The 21,487-nt window shown below is 40.2% G+C and overlaps 1 protein-coding gene across 2 annotated transcripts in view; it reads right to left on the reverse strand.

Annotated features, from left to right (window-relative positions):
• Positions 1–21,487, reverse strand: part of gpbp1 (GC-rich promoter binding protein 1) — an 81,689-nt gene that overhangs the window by 32,999 nt on the left and 27,203 nt on the right. For both annotated transcript variants that reach the window (XM_033030201.1, XM_033030208.1), the window contains exon 4: positions 6,532–6,655. In XM_033030201.1, coding sequence (XP_032886092.1) covers positions 6,532–6,655 — 124 coding nt within the window. The remainder of the gene's footprint in view (positions 1–6,531; positions 6,656–21,487) is intronic.

Consider the following 21,487-nt stretch of genomic DNA (forward strand, 5'->3'; position numbering starts at 1 on the left):
GGTAAATTGGATTAGTAAGTATGCAGATGATACTAAGATAGATGGTGTTGTGGATAATGAAGTAGATTTCCAAAGTCTACGGAGAGATTTAGGCCATTTGGAAGAATGGGTTGAAAGATGGCAGATGGAGTTTAATGCTGATAAGTGTGAGGTGCTACATCTTGGCAGGACAAATCAAAATAGGACGTACATGGTAAATGGTAGCAAATTGAGGAATGCAGTTGAACAGAGGGATCTAGGAATAACTGTGCATAGTTCCCTGAAGATGGAATCTCATGTAGATAAGGTGGTAAAGAAAGCTTTTTGTATGCTAGCCTTTATAAATCAGAGCATCGAGTATAGAGGTTGGGATGTAATGTTAAAATTGTACAAGACATTGGTGAGACCAATTCTGGAGTATGGTGTACAATTTTGGTCGCCCAATTACAGGAAGGATGTCAACAAAATAGAGAGAGTACAGAGGAGATTTACTAGAATGTTGTCTGGGTTTCAGCAACTAAGTTACAGAGAAAGGTTGAATAAGTTAGGTCTTTATTCTCCGGAGCGCAAAAGGTTAAGGGGGGATTTGATAGAGGTCTTTAAAATGATGAGAGGGATAGACAGAGTTGACGTGGACAAGCTTTTCCCATTGAGAGTAGGGAAGATTCAAACAAGAGGACATGACTTCAGAATTAAGGGACAGAAGTTCAGGGGTAACATGAGGGGGAACTTCTTTACTCAGAGAGTGGTAGCTGTGTGGAATGAGCTTCCAGTGGAAGTGGTGGAGGCAGGTTCGATTTTATCATTTAAAAATAAATTGGATAGGTATATGGATGGGAAAGGAATGGAGGGTTATGGTCTGAGTGCAGGTAGATGGGACTAGGGGGAAATAATTGTTCGGCACGGACTAGAAGGGCCGAGATGGCCTGTTTCCGTGCTGTAATTGTTATATGGTTATATGGTTATTTAAAAGACATTTGGACAGATACGTGGAGAGGAAATGTTTAGAGGGATATGGGTCAAACGCAGGCAGGCAGGACTAGTGGAGATGGGACATCTTAGTCGATATGGCCAAGTTGGGCCGAAAGGCCTGTTCCCGCACTGTATGACTTTTTGCTGCTGCTACAGTCTCAGCAGTGGAAGTTTGGTGCAGCTAAATATTGAGAGGAGGTGCAACGAGAAAACCAATTAGAACTTGAAGTGGATAAATCAATGGTCCAGATGGGACGTATCCAACATTATTGAGACAAAAGAGAGGAAATTATAAGTGACCTTGGCCGTAATTTTCCGAATGTTCAGGCTGATGCCTGAGGATTTGGAAACAAGTGTTACACCATCGATCAATGCAAAAGTGCTGGAGGAACTCAGTGGGTCACACAGGCAACACTTTGGGTTGCAATCCTTTTTCAGACTGTGTGACAAGCAACTGCTATATCCTTACTCATCACTGAAGTGCTAAATTAAACCTAGCATCTAGTAACTAAATCCCAGTTAACCTCAGTGATAGGCAAAGTTCTAGAAACAAAATCTGGGTAAGCAATCATATGGAGCTAATTAGAGAAAGCCAGCAGAATTAGTTAGCGATTAAATCATATCTATCTAATGCAAGAGTTTTATTTTGAAATAAATGGACAATAGACGATAGGTGCAGGAATAGGCCATTTGGCCCCTCGAGCCAACACCGCCATTCACTGTGATCATGGCTGATCATCCACAATCAGTACCCCGTTCCTGGAGAGAAAATTGGTTGGCAGACAGGAAACAAAGAGTAGGGATTAACGGGTCCCTTTCAGAACGGCAGGCAGTGACTAGTGGGGAACCGCAAGGCTCGGTGCTGGAACCGCAGCTATTTACAATATACATTAATGATTTAGATGAAGGGATTAAAATTAACATTCGCAAATTTGCAGATGACACAAAGCTGTGTAGCAGTGTGAACTGTGAGGAGGATGCTATGAGGATGCAGGGTGATTTGGGAAGGTTGGGTGAGTGGGGAGATGCATGGCAGATGCAGTTTAATGTGGATAAATGTGAGCTTATCCACTTTGATGGCAAAATAAGGAAGGCAGATTATTATCTGAATGGTGTCAAGTTGGGAAAAGGGGAAGGACAACGAGATCTGGGGGTCCTTGTTCATCAGTCACTGAAAGGAAGCATGCAGGTACAGCAGGCAGTGAAGGAAGCAAATGGCATGTTGGCCTTCATAGCAAGACGAGTTGAGTATAGGAGCAAATAGGTCCTTCTGCAGTTGTACAGGGCCCTAGTGAGACCACACCTGGAGTGTTGTATGCAGTTTTGGTCTCCAAATTTGAGGAAGGACATTCTTGCTATTGAGGGCGTGCAACGTAGGTTCATGAGGTTAGTTCCCGGTTTGGCGGAACTGCCATATGCTGAGAGAATGGAGCAGCTGGGCTTGTATACTCAGGAGTTTAGAAGAATGAGGGGATCTTATTGAAACATAAAAGATTATTAAGGGTTTGGACACGCTAGAGGCAGGAAACATGTCCCTGATGTTGAGGAGTCCAGAACCAGGGGCCACAGTTTAAGAATGAGGGGTAAGCCATTTAGAACGGAGATGAGGAAAAACAAATTCACAGATGATTGTGAGTCTGTGGAATTCTCTGCCTCAGAAGGCAGTGGAGTCCAATTCTATAGATGCTTTCAAGAGAGTTTGATAGAGCTCTTAAAAATAGCGGAGTCAGGGAGAGGAGGCAGGAATGGGGTACAGATTGTGGATGATCAGCCATGATCACTGTGAATGGCAGTGCAGGCTCAAAGAGCCCAATTGGCCTACTCCTGTTGTCTATTCTCCCCATTTCCTTTGACTTTGAGCTCTATCTAACTAAAAGAGACAGATGAGTGAAATGCTTTGTGAAAAGTATATATCGTCTTACAAAAAGCATTTGATGAGATACCACAGAAAGATATGCCATCAAGACTGAAGGTCATAGGATTGTTACAACTAAAGTGTCATTGCTAGAAAGTTGCCCTAAGTGGCAAGAAATAAAGTAGACGTGAAATAGGCTTTTTATTGGGCTGAAGAGAAATGCAATTTTCTTTCTGGGGTTAGCACTAAGGCTATCATTTTCCTTCACATTGATTTGGACATTTGGATGCATTGCAAACCATGTCCAAATCTGGTTTGCACAGAGGATAGTACAGATCAGTAGATTTGGACAAGCTCTTTGAATGGGTGGAGAGATAAAAGTCAGCTTCCATGCTGACAAATGGGGTCTGATATAATGCCGGGAATAAATAAATTAGAGCGAGCAATTCTAAAAGTGGAACAAAAGGAAAGAGATCAGGAGGTGTGCGAGACAGTTTTATTGAAGCAGCTTGGCAGGTTAAGAAAATGCTTAGAGCAGCATTGAGGATTCAGGACTTCATAAATAGTTCAAAGGCAATGAAGTCATCAGAAGATGTTACACAACACTAGTTCAGCAACATTTGGAGTATTGTATACAGTTCACGGTTCCATACTTTAGGAAAGATGAGAATGTTTTAGAGAAGGCTCAGATGATTACTAAATGATTGCAGGGATGAGTGAGCTTCAGTTATGTGGCCACACTAGAGGGATTGGGATTGTTCTCCTCAGAATTGAGGTGATTGCAAAGAAACCAAATAGGAGGTGTCAAATACAAAGTATAGGTAGAATGCACAGATACATACAATGCATTCCAAAAGTATTCAGACCCCTTTACTTTTTCCACATTTTGTTACATTACAGCCTTATCCTAAATGGATTAAATTCCTTTTCTTTTTAAATCATCAATCTACACATAATACCCCATAATAAAACAGCAAAAGAGGTGTTTAGAAATGTTTGCAAAGTAATTAAAAATAAATAACTGAAATATCGCATTTACATAAGTATTCAGACCCTTTACTCACTACCTTTGGCAGTGATTACAGCCTCAAGTCTTCTTGGGTATAACGCTACAATCTTTGCACACCTGTATTTGGGTAATTTCTCCCATTCTTCTCTGCAGATCCTCTCAAGTTCTTTCAGGTTGGATGGGGAGCGTCGATGCACAACGATTTTCAGGTTCCTCCGGAGATGTTCGATCGGGTTCAAGTCCAGACTTTGGCTGGGCCACTCAAGGACATTCACAGACTTGTCACGAAGTCACTCCTGCATTGTCTTGGCTGTGTGCTGAGGGTTGTTGTCCTGTTGGAAGGTGAACCTCCGCCCCAGTCTGAGGTCCAGAACGCTCTGGAGCAGGTTTTTATCAAGGATCTCTCTGTACTTTACTCCGTTCATCTTTCCCTCAATCCTAACCAGTCTCCCAGTTCCTGCCGCTGAAAAACATCCCCACAGCATGATGTTGCCACCACCATGCTTCATCGTAGGTATGGTATTGGCCAGGTGACGAGCAGTGCCTGGTTTCGTCCACACATGATGCTTGGCATTCAGGCCAAAGAGTTCAATCTTGGTTTAATCAGACTAGAGAATCTTGTTTCTCATGGTCTGAGAGTCCTTTTGGTGCCTTTTGGCAAACTCCAAGCGGCTGTCATGAGCCTTTTACTGAGGAGTGGCTTCCGTCAGGCCACTAAAGGCCTGATTGGTGGAGACCTGCAGATATAGTTATCCTTCTGGAAGGTTCTCCTATCTCCACAGAAGAACTCTGGTGCATTGTCAGAGTGACCATCGGGTTCTTGATCACCTCCCTGACCAAGGCCCTTCTCCCCATATTGCTCAGTTTGGCCGGGCGGCCAGCTCCATGAAGAATCCTGTTGGTTCTAAAGTACTTCCATTTTAGAATGACAGAGGCCACTGTGCTCTTCAGGACCTGAAATGTTGCAGAAATTGTTTTATACCCTTCCCCAGATCTGTGCCTCAACACAATCCTGTCTCGGAGGTCTACGGACAATTCCTTCATCTTCATGGCTTGGTTTTTACTCTGACACGCACTGTCAACTGTGGGACATATAGACAGGTGTGTGCCTTTCCAAATCATGTCCAATCACTTTAATTTACCACTGGTGGACTCCAATCAAGTTGTAGAAACATCTCAAGGATAATCAATGGAAACAGGATGAACCTAAGCTCAATTTTGAGTGTCATAGCAAAGGGTCTGAATACTTATGTAAATGTGATATTTCAGTTATTTATTTATAATTACTTTGCAAAAATTTCTAAACACCTGTTTTCGCTTCTTCATTCTGGGGTATTGTGTGGAGATTGATGATAAAAAAATGAATTTAATCATTTTAAAATAAGGCTGTAACGTAACAAAATGTGTAAAAAGTGAAGGGGTCTGAATACTTTCTGAATGAACTGTATAGAAATAAGCTATTCCCATTTGTAGATAGATCAACAACTTGCAGGCCTGGAATGATAACTGACAAAGAATTGTTTTAAATATTTTTATTTACACAGCAATTGCTTTGGGCCGATATTAAATTACAACACTGAAAAGAGCTAATTAAGGGCATAAATTGTGGGGCTTTCTGGAGAGGGCAGGAGAAGTGAGATTAGCTGAATTGTATTTGTGGACAACACAGATACAACAAGCCAAATGGACTCCTTCCGCGCTGTAACCATTCTATGCTACTTTACTCAAGGAAGGATGTCCTTCACTGTGAGAAAACGCAACAATGATTTCAGGGATGAAAGGGCAGTGCCCCACGAGATAAACAATTTATTGCATCTGCTGTATCTAGATCAAAAGAATCAGTAGGCAGCATTTTGTAAAAGGGAGAGAAAAATATTTATTTGGAGAAGTAACAATCTTAGGAATTTGCTATCGATGAGAGTCCGGTTGCATTTAAGGAATGAACTGAACTTTGAATGTTGAATGAATCAAGGAATCAAGGTAAAGTGAAATAAAAGTGAATGGAGGCAGAATGTTGGCCTTAATTTTATCAAATGGCTTTTAGGGCTACTGCCTTACTCCTATACTTATTCCTCCTAGTCTTCATCCAGACTTTTGGCTTTTAACAAACCACTTGTGGACATACAGAACAATTAAATTAATTCCAGCTAATTTGTTTTATCCAATTTCAGTTTATGGAATAAAAAGAAAACACCAAATAATTCCAATCCTTTGAAATGTGCAGGTTTTGCAATGGATCAATGTTTATCCACAACAAACTCAACCAAATAATACATGAATAACAGAGATAGGGCTAATAAATAGAATACATTGAACGTGTATAGAATAAGATGTTTAAATATACCAAATAATGTATTCTCAGAAAATTAATATGATACCAAATAAATCAAGATATCACCCAGATAAAACTTCAGGAAATGATTTTTAATCCACCCTGTTATGCAAGCCTGACCACATTTCACAGCAATCCTGAATTAGTTATATTTGCGTACAACCCTTTCGTGCATGGAATGAACTAAGCACAAGAGGGTTGTACAAAGAAAACAAATGATGTGCAAAACAAAATGTTCAAAATACGTTATACATTTAAGTATCAATTCCAACATCTTCAAAGCCTGATAATGATTAAAAATGCTATTTTCACTAACCACCCCGTAGTACCTCCAAGCACATTTTAATTCTCGCACCACACTTACTAGATGATGAATTAACACACCTCCACCAGAACGGGCCCCAGCAGACTCCAAACTATCTGAAGAATTGTGTCGCCTGCGATTCACATCATAACGATTTTCCGGTCGGACAAATGTTTCGGGATTCTTCTCGACGCTGAGAGACTGCTATATAAAAAATGGCAACAGATGGTGAAAAAAAAGCACTGACGCCAATAGTCAAGTTAAGAGCATTTGTCATATGTACCAAAAATTGAACAATGAAAGGCTTACTTGCAGCAGCATAATAGGTCTGTAAACACAGTACTCATAGACAACATAATAAACAAAAATCAATTAATTACAAATTAAATTTATTACAAATCAATAAATGAGTGCAAAAAGCCCAAAGTCCTTAATGCAACCAAGTTAGTTTGTAGTTTATAATTCATAGTCTGTTTGTGGTGTTCAAGGGTCTGATGGTTGCTGGGAAGATGTTGTTCCTGAACCTGGAGATTATTGTTTTCAGACATTTGTACATTCTTCCCGATGGAGGGAGCGAAGTGAGGCCAAGGTGGTGTGGCTCCTTGATGATACTGGCTGCTTTTTTGAGCAAGTGCCTCCTATAGTGCCACCTTCAAAGATGGGGAGGTCAGTACCCAGTGACTGGAGCACATGAGAGAAACCCATGCGGTCAGAGGGAAATTATGCAAACTTCTTATTGGCTGCACCAGAAGTCAAGTGGGTGAACCCAGGTCAACAGAGCTGTGAGACAACAGGTCTGTAAGTTGTGCACCAAGCTGTACATATCCAAATGTCAACAATAGCAGGCGATTAAATGACCTCCAGTCATAGAGAGAACATGAAAATTCTCCGTGGACAGCATCCAAGATCAGTATTGAGCTACTTCTCAGAGCTGGGAGGCAGCAGCATGCATTTGCCACACAACAGGCACTCCTTCCAGCAGCTAGAAATGCTCCCCAAATCAAAACACAGATCCTGTCTAAATAAAGGCACAGAGGTCAGGATCTTACCGAATGGCAATCGAAAGGAGAATCAGCAGTTCCCCCATTGATTTTCAGGGTTCTGACAAAGCCCGAGTGGAAACAAGTCATTCTCTATCCTGAGGGATTACATTACAAAAAAACAAGATTGTCCCCGACAACTTTCTAGCTGTAAAGCTGAAGAATTATGATCCCAAACTAGCTCTACCAATTCTAGTAGAGCTGCCACACTCGCATCCCTATTTATTTTTTATGGCCCCAAACCATTAAATTTGTCACGTCATTGAGTCATACAGGGTGGAGGCAGGCCCTTCGGCCCAGCTTGTTACACCGACCAACATCCCATTTACACGTCCCACCCGCCTGCATTTCGCAATAATCCCTCTAAACTGATCCTATCTGTGTACCTGTCCAAATGTTTTTCAAAGATTGTGATAGTACCTGCAGCAACCTCCTCCTCTGGTGTCAGATCGTTCCATATACCTACTATCCTTTGCATAAAACAAGTTGCCCCTCGGGTTCCTATTAAATCTTTCCCCCTCTCACCTTAAACCTATGTCCTCTGGTTCTTGATTCCTCTAATCTGGGTAAAAGACTGTGCATTCACCCCATCAATTCCTCTCATAATATTTTGCACCTCCAAAAGTCATCCCTCATCCTCCTGCGCTCCGAGGAATAAACTCCTCGCCTCTCAACCTCTCCCTATAGTTCTGGTCCACAAGTCCTGGCAACATCCTCGTAAATCTTCTCTGCATCCTTTCCAGCTTAACAACACCTTTCCTATAACAGGGTGACCAAAACAGAACACGATACTCTAAATGTGGCTGGTACAACTGTAACATGACTTCACAACTTCTATACTCAATACTCACTAATAAAGGCCAATGTGCCAAAGGCCTTCTTGACCATCCCATCTACCTGTCATGCCACTTTCAAGGAAAACAAATGTCAAGGATACCAAATCTGGCAGTACAAGATGGAGACTGTTCTAGGCCACAGGAAAACATGAATGGATTGGTTAAATAAATACCGTAACAAATGGAATGTTATCAAGCAAAATACAATTTCAGTTGGGATGGGCAAACATGGCAAGTGAATGCAAGATATAAGGATACCTAGAATGACAAAGGAATGGAGAGATCAATATCTAGAAATCCCTGAATGTAGAAGTATAGATAGGTAAAGGAAGAGAAGCAGCTTAATGGTATACTTGCCGTTATTGACTGGAGTAAAGAACGCTCCTGCAGGGTGATCATAATGGAATAGCATAAAATGTTAGTTAAACCATCGTTCAAGTACCATGCAATTTTAGTCATGCCGAAAGAAAAAAGATTTATAAGGATAATGCTAAGGCCAGCAAATTCATAAGAGCGTAGGAAAATGAATGGAGCAGGAAGAATTAAGATTAGATAGGATGACAAGGACTTATTTCCCTTCAAGGGCATACATTTGTTAATTTTCAGAATTTCTAGGGAATTGGGGAAAACAAATTTCCAATCAGAAGTCTGCAGATCTGGAACTCTCCCTCTCTCGCTTGGATTAGATGGCTGAGACAGAAAACATCACCTCATTTGGGAATTACCTAAACAGCTAATTGAGAAATCATTACTTTAAAGATTGTGATGAAGAGGTGGGGAATAGGTTGAGACCAATCAGTCAATTTTGGCGGGCATAGGCACATTAGCCCAAATTTTCCACCTCCTGTGTCAACGCTACTGTTGTACTTAACACATCCTGTCTACAAAATGCAGAACAAATAAAATATGTTCAATGACCTGTCACCAATCTCCCCCCATTGGCCAAAGTGATGGAATGTGTTATTAGTATCAAGTAGCTCAGTCACTAACTGGACTTTACAGTCATTACAACCTTCGCCCAAACATTCCCCCCCCCCCCAAAAAAAAAAGCAGAATTCTAGAAGCAAGATGGTAAAGACAACACTTTGCCTCAAGATAACATTTGCCTCACTTTGAAGTCTGTAAAATTGACAGCAATGGAAATTGTAGAGACAACCCTTCACAATTGTTAACGTTATGAGTACAAAAGACGATGAGAATGGATGCTGGAAGATAATAATCTTAATCCAAGAATATCACTGCAGAGGTTCAACCCAAGGCCATCTTCAAGAGCCTAATTATAGACATTCAGTGAGGGACATTCCATGAGATTCAGGAATGGGCATGTTTGCTGATAAATAACTAGATACTAGTACAAATTAGAAGTGTGACTGTATGTTTTCACTTGCCTGGGTCAGTGCACCTCCACTTCAAGTAGCACAATTCTAGGACAAACGACAAAGCTGCCTGCATGTCCAAACATCAGCTTCTTACAGTTTCACTCCCACTATTATTCATGCATCATTACTGCACAGTATTAGCATATACTCAACAACCTGTTGAAAAGAACTACAGATGCTATTTTAAATCGAAAGTTGACACAAAATGCTGGGGTAACTCAGCAGCACATGCATAATCTCTGGAGAGAAGGAATGGGTGATAATAGACAATAGGTGCAGGAGGCTCTAGCATGTCCAAACCCTTAATAATCGTATATGTTACAATAAGATACCCTCTCATCCTTCTAAATTCCAGAGTACTCTCTCCATTCTCTCAGCAAATGACAGTCCCGCCATCCTGGGAGTTAACCTTGTGAACCTACGCTGCACTCCCTCAATTGCAATACACAATACTCCGGGTGTGGTCTCACTAGGGCCCTGTACAACTGCAGGAGGACCTCTTTGCTCCTCTTCTCAACTCCTCGTTATGAAGGCCAACATGCCATTCGCTTTCTTCACTGCCTGCTGTACTGCATGCTTACTTTCAGTGACCGATGTACAAGGACACCCAGATCTCGTTGTACTTTCTCGTCTCCCAATTTGACACCATTTAGATAATAATCTGACTTCCTGTTTTTGCTACCAAAGTGGAGAAACTCACATTTATCCACATTAAACTGCATCTGCCATGCATCTGTCCACTCACCCAACCTATCCAAGTCACCCTGCATTCTCATAGCATCCTCCTCACAGTTCACACTGCCACCCAGCTTTGTGTCATCTGCAAATTTGCGAATGTTACTTGTAATCCCTTTATCTAAATCATTAATATATATTGTAAATAGCTGCGGTCCAGGCATTGAGCCTTGCGGTACCCCACTAGTCACTGCCTACCATTCTGAAAGGGACCCGTTAATCCCTACTCTTTGTTTCCTGTCTGCCAACCAATTTGCTATCCATGTCAGAACTTTACCCCCAATACCATGTGCCATAATTTTGCCCACTAATCTCCTATGTGGAACCTTATCGAATGCTTTCTGAAAGTCCAGGTACACTACATCAACTGGCTCTCCCATGTCCATTTTCTTAGTTACATCCTCAAAGAATTGCAAAAGATTAGTCAAGCATGATTTCCCCTTCGTAAATCCATGCTGACTCGGATCGATCCTGTTACTGCTATCCAAATGTGCTGCTATTTCAGCTTTTATGATTGACTGCAGCATCTTCCCCACCACGAATTTCGGGCTAACTGGTCTATAATTCCGTTTTCTCTCTCCCGTCTTTCTTAAAAAGTGGGATAACATTAGCTACCCTCCAATCCACAGGAACTGATCCTGAATCTATAGAACATTGGAAAATGATCACCAATGCATCCACAATTTCTAGAGCCACTTCCTTGAGCACCGTGGGATGCAGACCATCAGACCCTGGGGATTTATCAGCCCTCAGTCCCATCAGTTTATCCAACACCATTTCTTGCCTAATGTGGATTTCCTTCCGTTCCTCCGTCACCACAGATCCTCTGGCCACTAGTAAATCAGGAAGATTGTTTGTGTCTTCTTTAGTGATGACGGATCCAAAGTACCTTGGGTCAAGACCCTTCTTCAGACTGACAGGGGGGGTGTGGGCGGGACAGACGTAGAATGCAGTCGGAGACAGTAGGACTGGTGGGAGAACTGGGAAGGGGAGGGGATGGAGAGAGAGAGAGAGAGAGAGAGAGAGAGAGAGAGAGGGAAAGCAAGGGGTATTTGAAGTTAGAGAAGTCAATGTTCATACAACTGGGGTGCAAGCCACACAAGCGAAATATGAGGTGCTGTTCCTCCAATTTGCGCTGGGCCTCACTCTGACAATGGAGGAGGCCCAGGACAGAAAGGTCTGATTGGGAATGGGAGGAGTTAAAATGCTGAGCAAATGGGAGATCAGGTTGGTTAAGGCGGACCGAGCGGAAGTGTTCAGTGAAACGTTCACCAAGCCTGCAATTGGTCTCGCCAATGTACAGATGTCAGCGAGTTACAACCCTGGAATTAATAACACTGGTTTAAGGCAGCATGCGCCACAATCAACTGCAATAAGGAACAGCAAAACACAATGATCTTGTCTTTGCCACCTTTATACTGTGAATGAACTATTGCTTCGTCATTTCCTGCAACCTTTGCTTTAATTTTGGAAGAGAATGCATATCCATATTTTTTTTAATTAGAAGCAATGTACATACATCTTAATCATGATATGCAACATACTACATTTTGTGTACAACTTCTTTTTTTTTAAACTTTAACCTATAATAGAAAAAGAGAAAAGAGAAAGAAGAGAAGAGTGAGGATAGTAGTGAAGTGTAGTCCGCAGTAGTTGGCGTTAAATGAATGATGATGGTTAAGTAGACTGCCTGCTTGAAAAAGAAGAAAAAAAGGCCCCAAAGAGAAGAGGGCCTTAAGAAATGAAAATAAATAAGTAAAGAATCCAAAAAAGGTAAAGCTAAACAAAAAAGAAAGGGAATGTGCCTAATTCATAATGATTCACACCCATCACCTAGTTCTAAAACAATTACTTTCCAGGGTTGTGTTGCACCATATTACACTTGTAACAAATCAATGAAAGGTGACCATATTCTTAAGAATTGCTCTTGTTTTCCTGCTAGAACGAGTCTCATTTCCTCAAGTTGTAATATTTCCGACATATTTGTGATCCACATTTTGAACGTTGGGATCAGAGCGTTTTTCCAGAATTTAAGTATAAGTTTTTTTTGCCGTTATCAAACCATAGTTTAAAGCTTTCAAAAATTTCCTTCCAAAATTTCTGAAGTTTTGCACAGGAAACAAATGAGTGTGCTATTGTTGCCTCTTTAGTTAGGCACTTATCACAGATGGGAGAGACTTTTGGAAACATTTATTTAGTTTTGTTTTTGAGTAATATAATCTGTGTACAATTTTAAATTGGATCAATGTGTGTCTAACATTAATCGAACATTTGTGTACATATAACAAATAATCTTCCCATCTGTCCTTGGAAATTTCTATAGACAATTCATGTTCCCATTCTTTTCTTATACCTTCTGTCGAAGGTATATCTATATTTAAAATAGTATTATAAAAATACAATCAATCCAATTCTACCTGTCTATTCATGCCTTGCTCTAGAGGGTCCAACTTCAAATTTTGATAATCTTGTGAGTGTTTTTTCAAATAATCTCGGGTTTGTAAGTATCTAAAATATTGGTTACTTTCCAAATTGTATTGAAGCTGTAAATCTTGGAATGGTAAGTTTTCCCACTTCATACAAATCTTCCCAAGTCTTAATTCCTAATCGTTCCCAGAAAGTAAACGTTTTGTCAATAGTCAATGGCTTAAACGCCGGGTTGTTAGCTATCGGTGAGAGAAGCGAAAGGATTCTTAATTTAAGAGAGGATTTTATTTGTCCTCAAATTCGTATTGTGCTGTGAATCATCAGGTTTCTCTTATATATTGTGTTCTTCAGTTTTATTGGGGAGAAAAGGATTGCTCCTATGTTAAAAGGAGTGCAATCCTCCTTCTCCATTATTGTCCATTCTGCCTGTTGTGTTGAACTGTCCAACCAGTACATTATATTTTTAATGTTCACTGCCGAATGGTAGTACATCAAATTGGGAAGTGTGAGTCCACCGTATTCTTTAGGTTTACATAAATGTCTTCTTTGAATTCTATGGGATTTATAGTCCCATATGAAATTTGTAATGTACGAGTCAAATTTTTTTTTTTAGTTTTTAGGTATGTATGTATTGATTGGAATAAATACAGTATTTGTGGAAGAAAAATCATTTTAATGGCATTTATTCTGCCTATTAAGGACATCGGTAGTGTTTTCCAAAATTGGATCAATGTTTGTAATTTAGTAAGTAAGTAAGGGCAGGTAATTTGTGTTAAATAGAGATTTATATTTTCTGGTAATTTGAATACCCAAATATTTAAATCTTTCTGTAGTAATTCTAAAGGGGTATTTTAAAAGATGTGTTGACTCTTGATTTGTGATTTTGTAATGTATAATTATACATCGTCTGCATACAATGATATTTTATTATTAGCGTTTTTATTATTATAACCATGAATATTAGGGTGCATTCTTATATTTTCTGCTAAGGGCTCTATCGCCAGGGCAAATAGAAGGGGCGATAAGGCACATCCCTGTCTATTTCCCCTGGATAGTTGAAATTTTGGGGATAGTATATTGTTAGTCAGTATTCTAGCCGTGGGCTTATCATATAGTAATTTTATCCATCGGATAAAATTATCTCCCATTTGAAATTTTTGTAATACTTTAAAAAGGTATTCCATTCCACCTGATCGAATGCTTTTTCTGAATCCAATGAAATAATTGATAAGTCTTCCTCTTCTATCTTATATGAATACATTTTGTTAAAGAGACGTCTCAAATTATTGAATGAATGCGTCTTAAGTATAAACCCCGTTTGATCCGGGTTTATTAATTTACTAACATATTTACTTAGTCTTCTTGCTAAGGTTTTGGCTAATATTTTCTGATCTGTATTTAATAATGCAATGGCTCTATATGTAGGTATGTTACAATACTTACCTTCAGCGGCGCTGCAATTCTGCCACTGGCCGTGTGCGCGATTTTGGCGCGTTTGGGGGGGGGGGGGGGGTTAAAACGCATTTATTTTCCAACCTGGTCCTGGATTATATTTGTTGGAGTGTAAGCTGTTGCTAAAGAATCGTTCCGACGGGCGTTCTATGTGTTTTTTTTAAAAATTCGTCCGAAAAGTTAATCGCTGGAGTCATTTTAAAATCAGCTTCTGAAGCCGTCAATGCCGACAACGGGGCCGGATTTTATGTAGGGGACAGGTAAAAGAAAGTAGTTTATTTTTATGTATAAGTGTTTCTTAAGATGCATTTAATTCACATTTTAAGTTGCGAAACGGTGATTTATTCCCCCGAACAACCGGCAGTGTATTTGCTGCCGATATGGGGACTAAATTCACCGCAACCTCAACGTTCCAAATGGTCCCGTTCCAGAAAAACCCACAGGCAAGTTGATTTAAATGGCCATTAATTTACAGGTATTAAACATTAAATTCCTTCCATTTGACCTATATTTTGTAATTAGCTACAATTAGGTAACTAACTAATTATATGCTTTAATTTTAAGTCATCTAAGTAAGATTGTTTCATATTTGTTTCAGAATGCTTCAATCTATAATAACTGAAAATTTCTTTCAGTTCTCTAAATTTTAAGAAAGATGGGCTTTTAAATGTCCTCGATCACAGCTTTTGTGTTAAGTCAATGAAAAAGCAATAGGGAACAAGATGCCAATTTCCGAGTATGAAAATGCCCATAACGTTTTTAATACTGAAGATATGAAAGTGAATTAGGTGTCAAATTAAACTTCTTTTTATGCTTTATCTGATGGGACAAATTAAAGACTTGATTTTTTAAATCTCAACATTTTGAAACATTGCTACTATATGACCCGGGGTCCTCTAGATCTTTATCCTTTTTAGGTATTAGTGTTATAGTTGACTCCGCTAGTGTTTCTGGTAGTTTCTCTTCTTTGAATGCATATGTGTAAAGTTTCTGTAGACGTGGAGAAATTATTTCATTAATTTTTTTTATAGAATTCATTACTAAATCCGTCCGGTCCTGGTGTTTTACCGTTCTTCAAAGACTTTATTGACTCTTCTATTTCATTAATTGAAATTTGAGCTCCTAATTCTTCCTGTTCCATCACATTAAGTTTTGGGAGATTATACTTTTCCAAAAAAATTGTGATTTTGATACTATCTGTTGATGTTTTTGATGTATATAAATGTTGGTAGAATTGAGCAAATCTTTTGTTAATATCTTTGGGTATATCCATATTTTTGACAGGAATTTTGAAGAAAGCAGTTCAGCCAACAGTTATGAAAGTTAACAAGTCCCACTCAAAGAAAGTCTGAAAGATTACATTCTAAAATTTGCAAATGTTACCAGGTGATAATCATTTTTGTTTACTTTGGTTGACAATTGTTTGCCAAGCTGTTTACCTTAGCTGGGAAATTATCAACCTAATTGTGGATCCATTAAAAAACAATGGGGCTATTGTTGGAAATGAAACCGTGAGCTGGACTCTTAAAGGGACTTTTCTCTATCGTTGGAGAGAAATACATCCAGGAGCTTTTTGCTTCTCTATACTGCAGTGGGCCAGGTGAAGCCAAGTAGACAGAAAAGCCGAGACAAAAAATTCAAAGATTCAAAATATTAATAATCTTTTTTTCTCTTTCTCTCCCTCTCTCTCTCCATATGATGAATATTTCCAGCGCAAAGGACATTAGGAACATCATAAGCCGCATGGGTCATGCGGCAGCCTCCTGTGCTGTTGTACGGTGATACGTTCTGATTATTGTAAAAACGTGGTTTACTAATGTCCTTCAGGGAATCAAAAGTGTCATCTTGATCCAGTCTGCACCATGTATGAATCTAAAGGAAGTCCAAACCTGAGAAACCACCTATTTGTTCTCCAGAGATGCTGCCTGACTCATGAAGCAACAGTTAGTTGGGAATAAGTCATGCCCCCTTTAGAACTCCAGCAGTAATATCCTACAGCCAACAACCCTATCTGTAACGCCTTATGGATTATGAAGATCTATTCATACTATCATTTGCATCATGGCACGTACGGTCCAATGCCCCGGTTATACCAGCCACTCACTCATGCAATTTACAGGAGAAATTTACAAGGGCCAAATAACCAACCAACTTGCATGTCCTTGGAATATTGGGAGTGGGGTGGAAAGAAACCTGCAGGAATCAAGGGAGTCACAAGAAAAATGCAAACTCCACACAGGCAGCACCAAAGGTCAGGATTGAACCTGGGATGCCATGAACTGTTCACCCCTTGATGCCCATGAACGTCAGATTTAACAGATTTCCTTGATGCTCAAAACTATCATTTGCACATTAGCTCTGCATTTCCGTTCTTTAGTCTGTGTTTGTCAGGAATTCAGAACTTTGATCCAAGTTTTTTCTCCTTGGAACAAGGTTTGCTGAATAAACAGGCTTTTAAAATGAACTTTGTAAGAGAAACACATTTCATGAATAATTTTGAAGAGCAGTCAAGCCAAAAATAATACATTCTGATCATCTTTTTCAAATAAAATGTAGATACACTTCGAGAAGATGTGGAATGATTGGCAGAAATAAAGCATAAATTGTTTCATAAGGTCATACAGTGCCCTACATAATGTTTGGGACAAAGACCTATCATTTATTTATTTGCCTTTGTACTCCATAATTTGAGATTTGTAATAGAATAAAATCACATCTGGTTAAGTGCACATTGTCACATTTTATTAAAGGCCGCTTTTATACATTTTGGTTTCACCATGTAGAAATTACAGTTGTGTTTATACATAGTCCTCCCATTTCAGGGCACCATAATATTTCGGACACATGGCTTCACAGGCGCATGTAATTGCTCAGGTGTTTTTATTGCCTCCTTAATGCAGGTATAAGAGAGCTCTCAGCACCTAGTCTTTCCTCCAATCTTTCCATCACCTTGGGAAACTTTTATTGCTGTTTATCAACATGAGGACCAAAGTTGTGCCAATGAAAGTCAAAGAAGCCATTATGAGACTGAGAAACAAGAATAAAAGTGTTACGGTCCTATCCCACTCGGTAATTTTTTCGGCAACTGTCGGCATAATTGAATGACGTATCAGGTCACCGAAAATGTCGCAGTGTGTCACAACATTCTTTTTGTCGCTGCTGGATTTTGAAATGTACAAAATCTTTCGGCGGCCTACTACGTCAGTCAATGACGCCGGCAGTCGCTGAAAAAATTTGTCACGTGGGACAGGCCCTTTAGAGACATCAGCCAAATCTTAGGCTTACCAAAGTCAACTGTTTGGAACATCATTTAGAAGAAAGAGAGCAAAGGTGAGCTTACTAATTGCAAAGAGACTGGCAGGCCAAGGAAGACCTCCACAGCTGATGATAGAAGAATGCTCTGTATAATAAAGAATAATACCCACACACCTGTCCCGACAGATCAGAAACACTCTTCAGGAGTCAGGTGTGGATTTGTCAATGACCACTGTCCGCAGAAGACTTCATGAAGAGAAATACAAAGGCTGCACAGCAAGATGCAAACCACTGGTAGCCAGAAAAATAGGATGGCCAGGTACAGTTTGCCAAGAAGTACTTAAAACAGCAACCACAGTTCTGGAAAAAGGTCTTGTGGACAGATGAGACGAAGATTAACTTATATCAGAGTGATGGCAAGAGCAAAGTATGGAGGAGAGAAGGAACTGCCCAAGATTCAAAGCATACCACCTCATCTGTGAAACACGCTGGTGGAGATGTTATGGCCTGGGCATGTATGGCTGCTGAAGGTACTGGCTCACTTATCTTCATTGATGACACAACTGCTGATGGTAGTAGTATAATGAATTCTGAAGTGTATAGACACATCCTATCTGCTCAAGTTCAAACAAATGCCTCAAAACTCAGTGGCCGGTGATTCACTCTACAGCAAGACAATGATCCAACCATACTGCTAAAGCAACAAAGGAGTTTTTCAAAGCTAAGAAATAGTCAATTCTTAAGTGGCCAAGTTAATCATCCGATCTGAAACCAATCACCAGAGAAGACACCCAGCAACTGGTAACGTCCATGAATCGCAGATTCAAGCAGTCATTGCATGCAAAGGATATGCAACAAATTACTAAACATGACTACTTTCATTTACATGACTTTGCTGTCCCAAACATTATGGTGCCCTGAAATGGGGAGACTATGTATAAACTCTGCTGTAATTTCTACAAGAGGAAACCAAAATGTATGAAAATGGCCATTATTAGAATCTGACAATGTGCACTTTAACCATGTGTGATTTTTTTTTTCTATTACAAAACTCAAATTGTGGAGTACAGAGGCAAATAAATAGATGGGTCTTTGTCCCAAACATTATGGAGGGCACTGTGAGTAAAAGGAGCAAAATTCGGCCCATCATGTCTGCTCCACCATTTAATCAAGGCTGATCGATCTCTCGCTCCTAACCCCATTCTCCTGCCTTCTCCCCATTACCCTTGACACCCTTACGAATCATGAATGTATCTATCTCTTCTTTAAAAATATCCATTGACTTGGCCTCCACAGCCTTCTGTGACGAAGAATTCCACAGATTCACCATCATCTGACTAAAGAAATCCCTTCTCATCTCCTTCCTATAAGAACGTCCTTTAACTCTGAGGCTATGTTTTCTAGTCCTAGACTTTCCCACTGGTGGAAAAATCCTCTCCACATCCACACTATGCAAACCTTTCACTATTTGGTACATTTCAATGAGGTCCCCCTCATTCTTCTAAACACCAGTGAGTACAGGCCCAGTGCCATCAAACGCTCATCATAAATTAACTCACTCAGTCCTGGAAGCATTCCTGATAACCTCCTCTGGACCCTCTCGAGGCCCAGCACATCCTTCCTCAGATATGGTGCCCAAAATTACTCACAATACTCCAAATGCTGCCTGACCAGTGCCTCATAGAGCCTCAACATTACATCCAGGATTTTGTATTCCATCTCTCTTTAAATAAATGCAAGCATCGCATTTGCCTTCAACTTGCAGATTAACCTTTTAGGAATCCTGCACCAGCACTCTCAAGTCCCTTTGCACCTCAATTTTCTGGATTCTCTCCGCTTTTTAGAAAATAGTCTACGCCTTTATTACTACGAAAATGCATGACACCACACTTTGCTACAATATATTCCATCTGCCACTTCTCTCCCAACCTGTCCAAGTCCTTCTGCAGAGTCCCTGCTTTCTCTACACTACCTGCCCTTCCACCTATTTTTGTACCATCCGCAAACTTGGCCACAAAGCCTTCAATCCCCTCATCCAAATCATTAATACACAATGTCAAGAGTAGCGGCCCCAGCACTGACCATTGGGGAACTCTGCTAGTCACTGGCAACCAATCAGAAAAATAAAACATTTATTGCCACGCTTTGCCTTCTGCCATCCAGCCAAACTCCTATCATTGCTAGTATCTTGCCTTTGATATCAAGGGCTCTCATCTTCCTTCGCAGCCTTGCATATGGCACCTTATCAAAGGCTTCCTGAAAATCTAGTTGAACAATGTCCACTGACTCTCCTTTGTCTGTCCTACTATTTACTTTTTCAAAAATTTCTAGCTGATTTGTCAGGCAAGATCTCGCCTTCACAAAACCATGCGGACTTTGGCCTATTTTATCATGAACTTCTAAGTACTCCAAAACCTCATCCTTCATAATGGACTCTAAAATCCTACCAGCCACTGAAGTCAGACTAACCGGCCTACTGTTCCCATTATTCAGCTTTGCTCTCTTTTTGTACAGCAGGATAATATTAGCAATTTTCCATCATCTGGAACCATTCTTGACTAGTGATTCTTGAAATATCACAATTTCTAAAATCTCTAAAGCTACAAATTTCGAACTCAATAGCAATAAGGTCCATTCTCAAATTAGGAAACCAAAATTGCACACAATACACCAGGTGCAGTCTCACCAGGGCCCAGTACAACTGCAATAGGACCTCCTTGTTCCTAAACTCACATCCTCTTGCAATGAAGGACAACATGCCATTCGCTTTCTTCATTGCCTGCTGCACATGCATGCTTACTTTCAGTGACTGATGTACGAGCACACCCAGGTCTCGTTGCACCTCCCCTTCATCTAATCTGACACCATTCAGATAATAATCTGCCTCCCTGTTCTTGCCACCAAAGTGGATAACATTTATCCACATTATTCTGCATTTGCCATGCTTCTGCCCACTCACCCAACCTATCCATCACCCTGCAGCATCATAGCATCCTCCTCGCAGCTCACATTGCCACCCAGCTTTGTGTCATCCACAAACTTAGAGAATTTACATTTAAGTCCCTCCTCTAAATCGTTAATCTATATTACTAAAAGTCTGATCTTGACCACTTCCTGTTGTTCTGTATATTGATTTTAGAAAAAACGCTGCCACTTATGGCTGTGATTTTGGGCCATCTTACTCAGTCCCCCTCTGCTGCACAGGACAAGAGGGTTTTTCCCATTGATGAAAAATAAAAGACTTATTAGTGTTTAAAAAATCTTGAGATTCTCTCTCCTGAAGGCCACGCCCCTTCCGGAGGGACTATAAAACCCAGAAGTGTTGAATGGCTCAGTCAGTCTCTGCAAGATGGGGGAACGAGAGGGTCAAGTCTCTCAGTCTGAGCTGTGAATAACACTGAACACAAACTGTGAGGGTTTTACTGACCAGTCAGTGTCTTTAATGTGGTTTGAAAATATAGTTTGGAAATGCTAAAGCTGTATTGCTTTTGGTTTGGAAATGCTAAAGCTGTGTTGCCTTTGGTTTGGAAATGCTAAAGCTGTGTTGCCTTTGGTTTGGAAATGCTAAAGTTGCATGGCCCAATTAAAGTGGCCTTGCCCAATTAAAGTGGCCCTGCCCAATTAAAATGGCCCTGCCCAATTAAAGTCGCCCTGCCCAATTAAAGTCGCCCTGCCCAATTAAAGTCGCCCTGCCCAATAAAAGTCGCCCTGCCCAATAAAAGTAGTATTGCCCAATTAAAGTAGCCTTGCTTAATTAAAGTAGCCTTGCCTAATTAAAGTAGCCTTGCCTAATTAAAGTTGCCTTGCCTAATTAAATTAGCCTTGCCTAATTAAAGTTGCCTTGCCTAATTAAAGCTGCCTTGCCTAATTAAAGCTGCCTTGCCTAATTAAAGCTGCCTTGCCTAATTAAAG

Source organism: Amblyraja radiata, chromosome 1 (genome assembly GCF_010909765.2).
Source record: "Amblyraja radiata isolate CabotCenter1 chromosome 1, sAmbRad1.1.pri, whole genome shotgun sequence".
Taxonomy (NCBI): Eukaryota; Metazoa; Chordata; class Chondrichthyes; order Rajiformes; family Rajidae; genus Amblyraja; species Amblyraja radiata.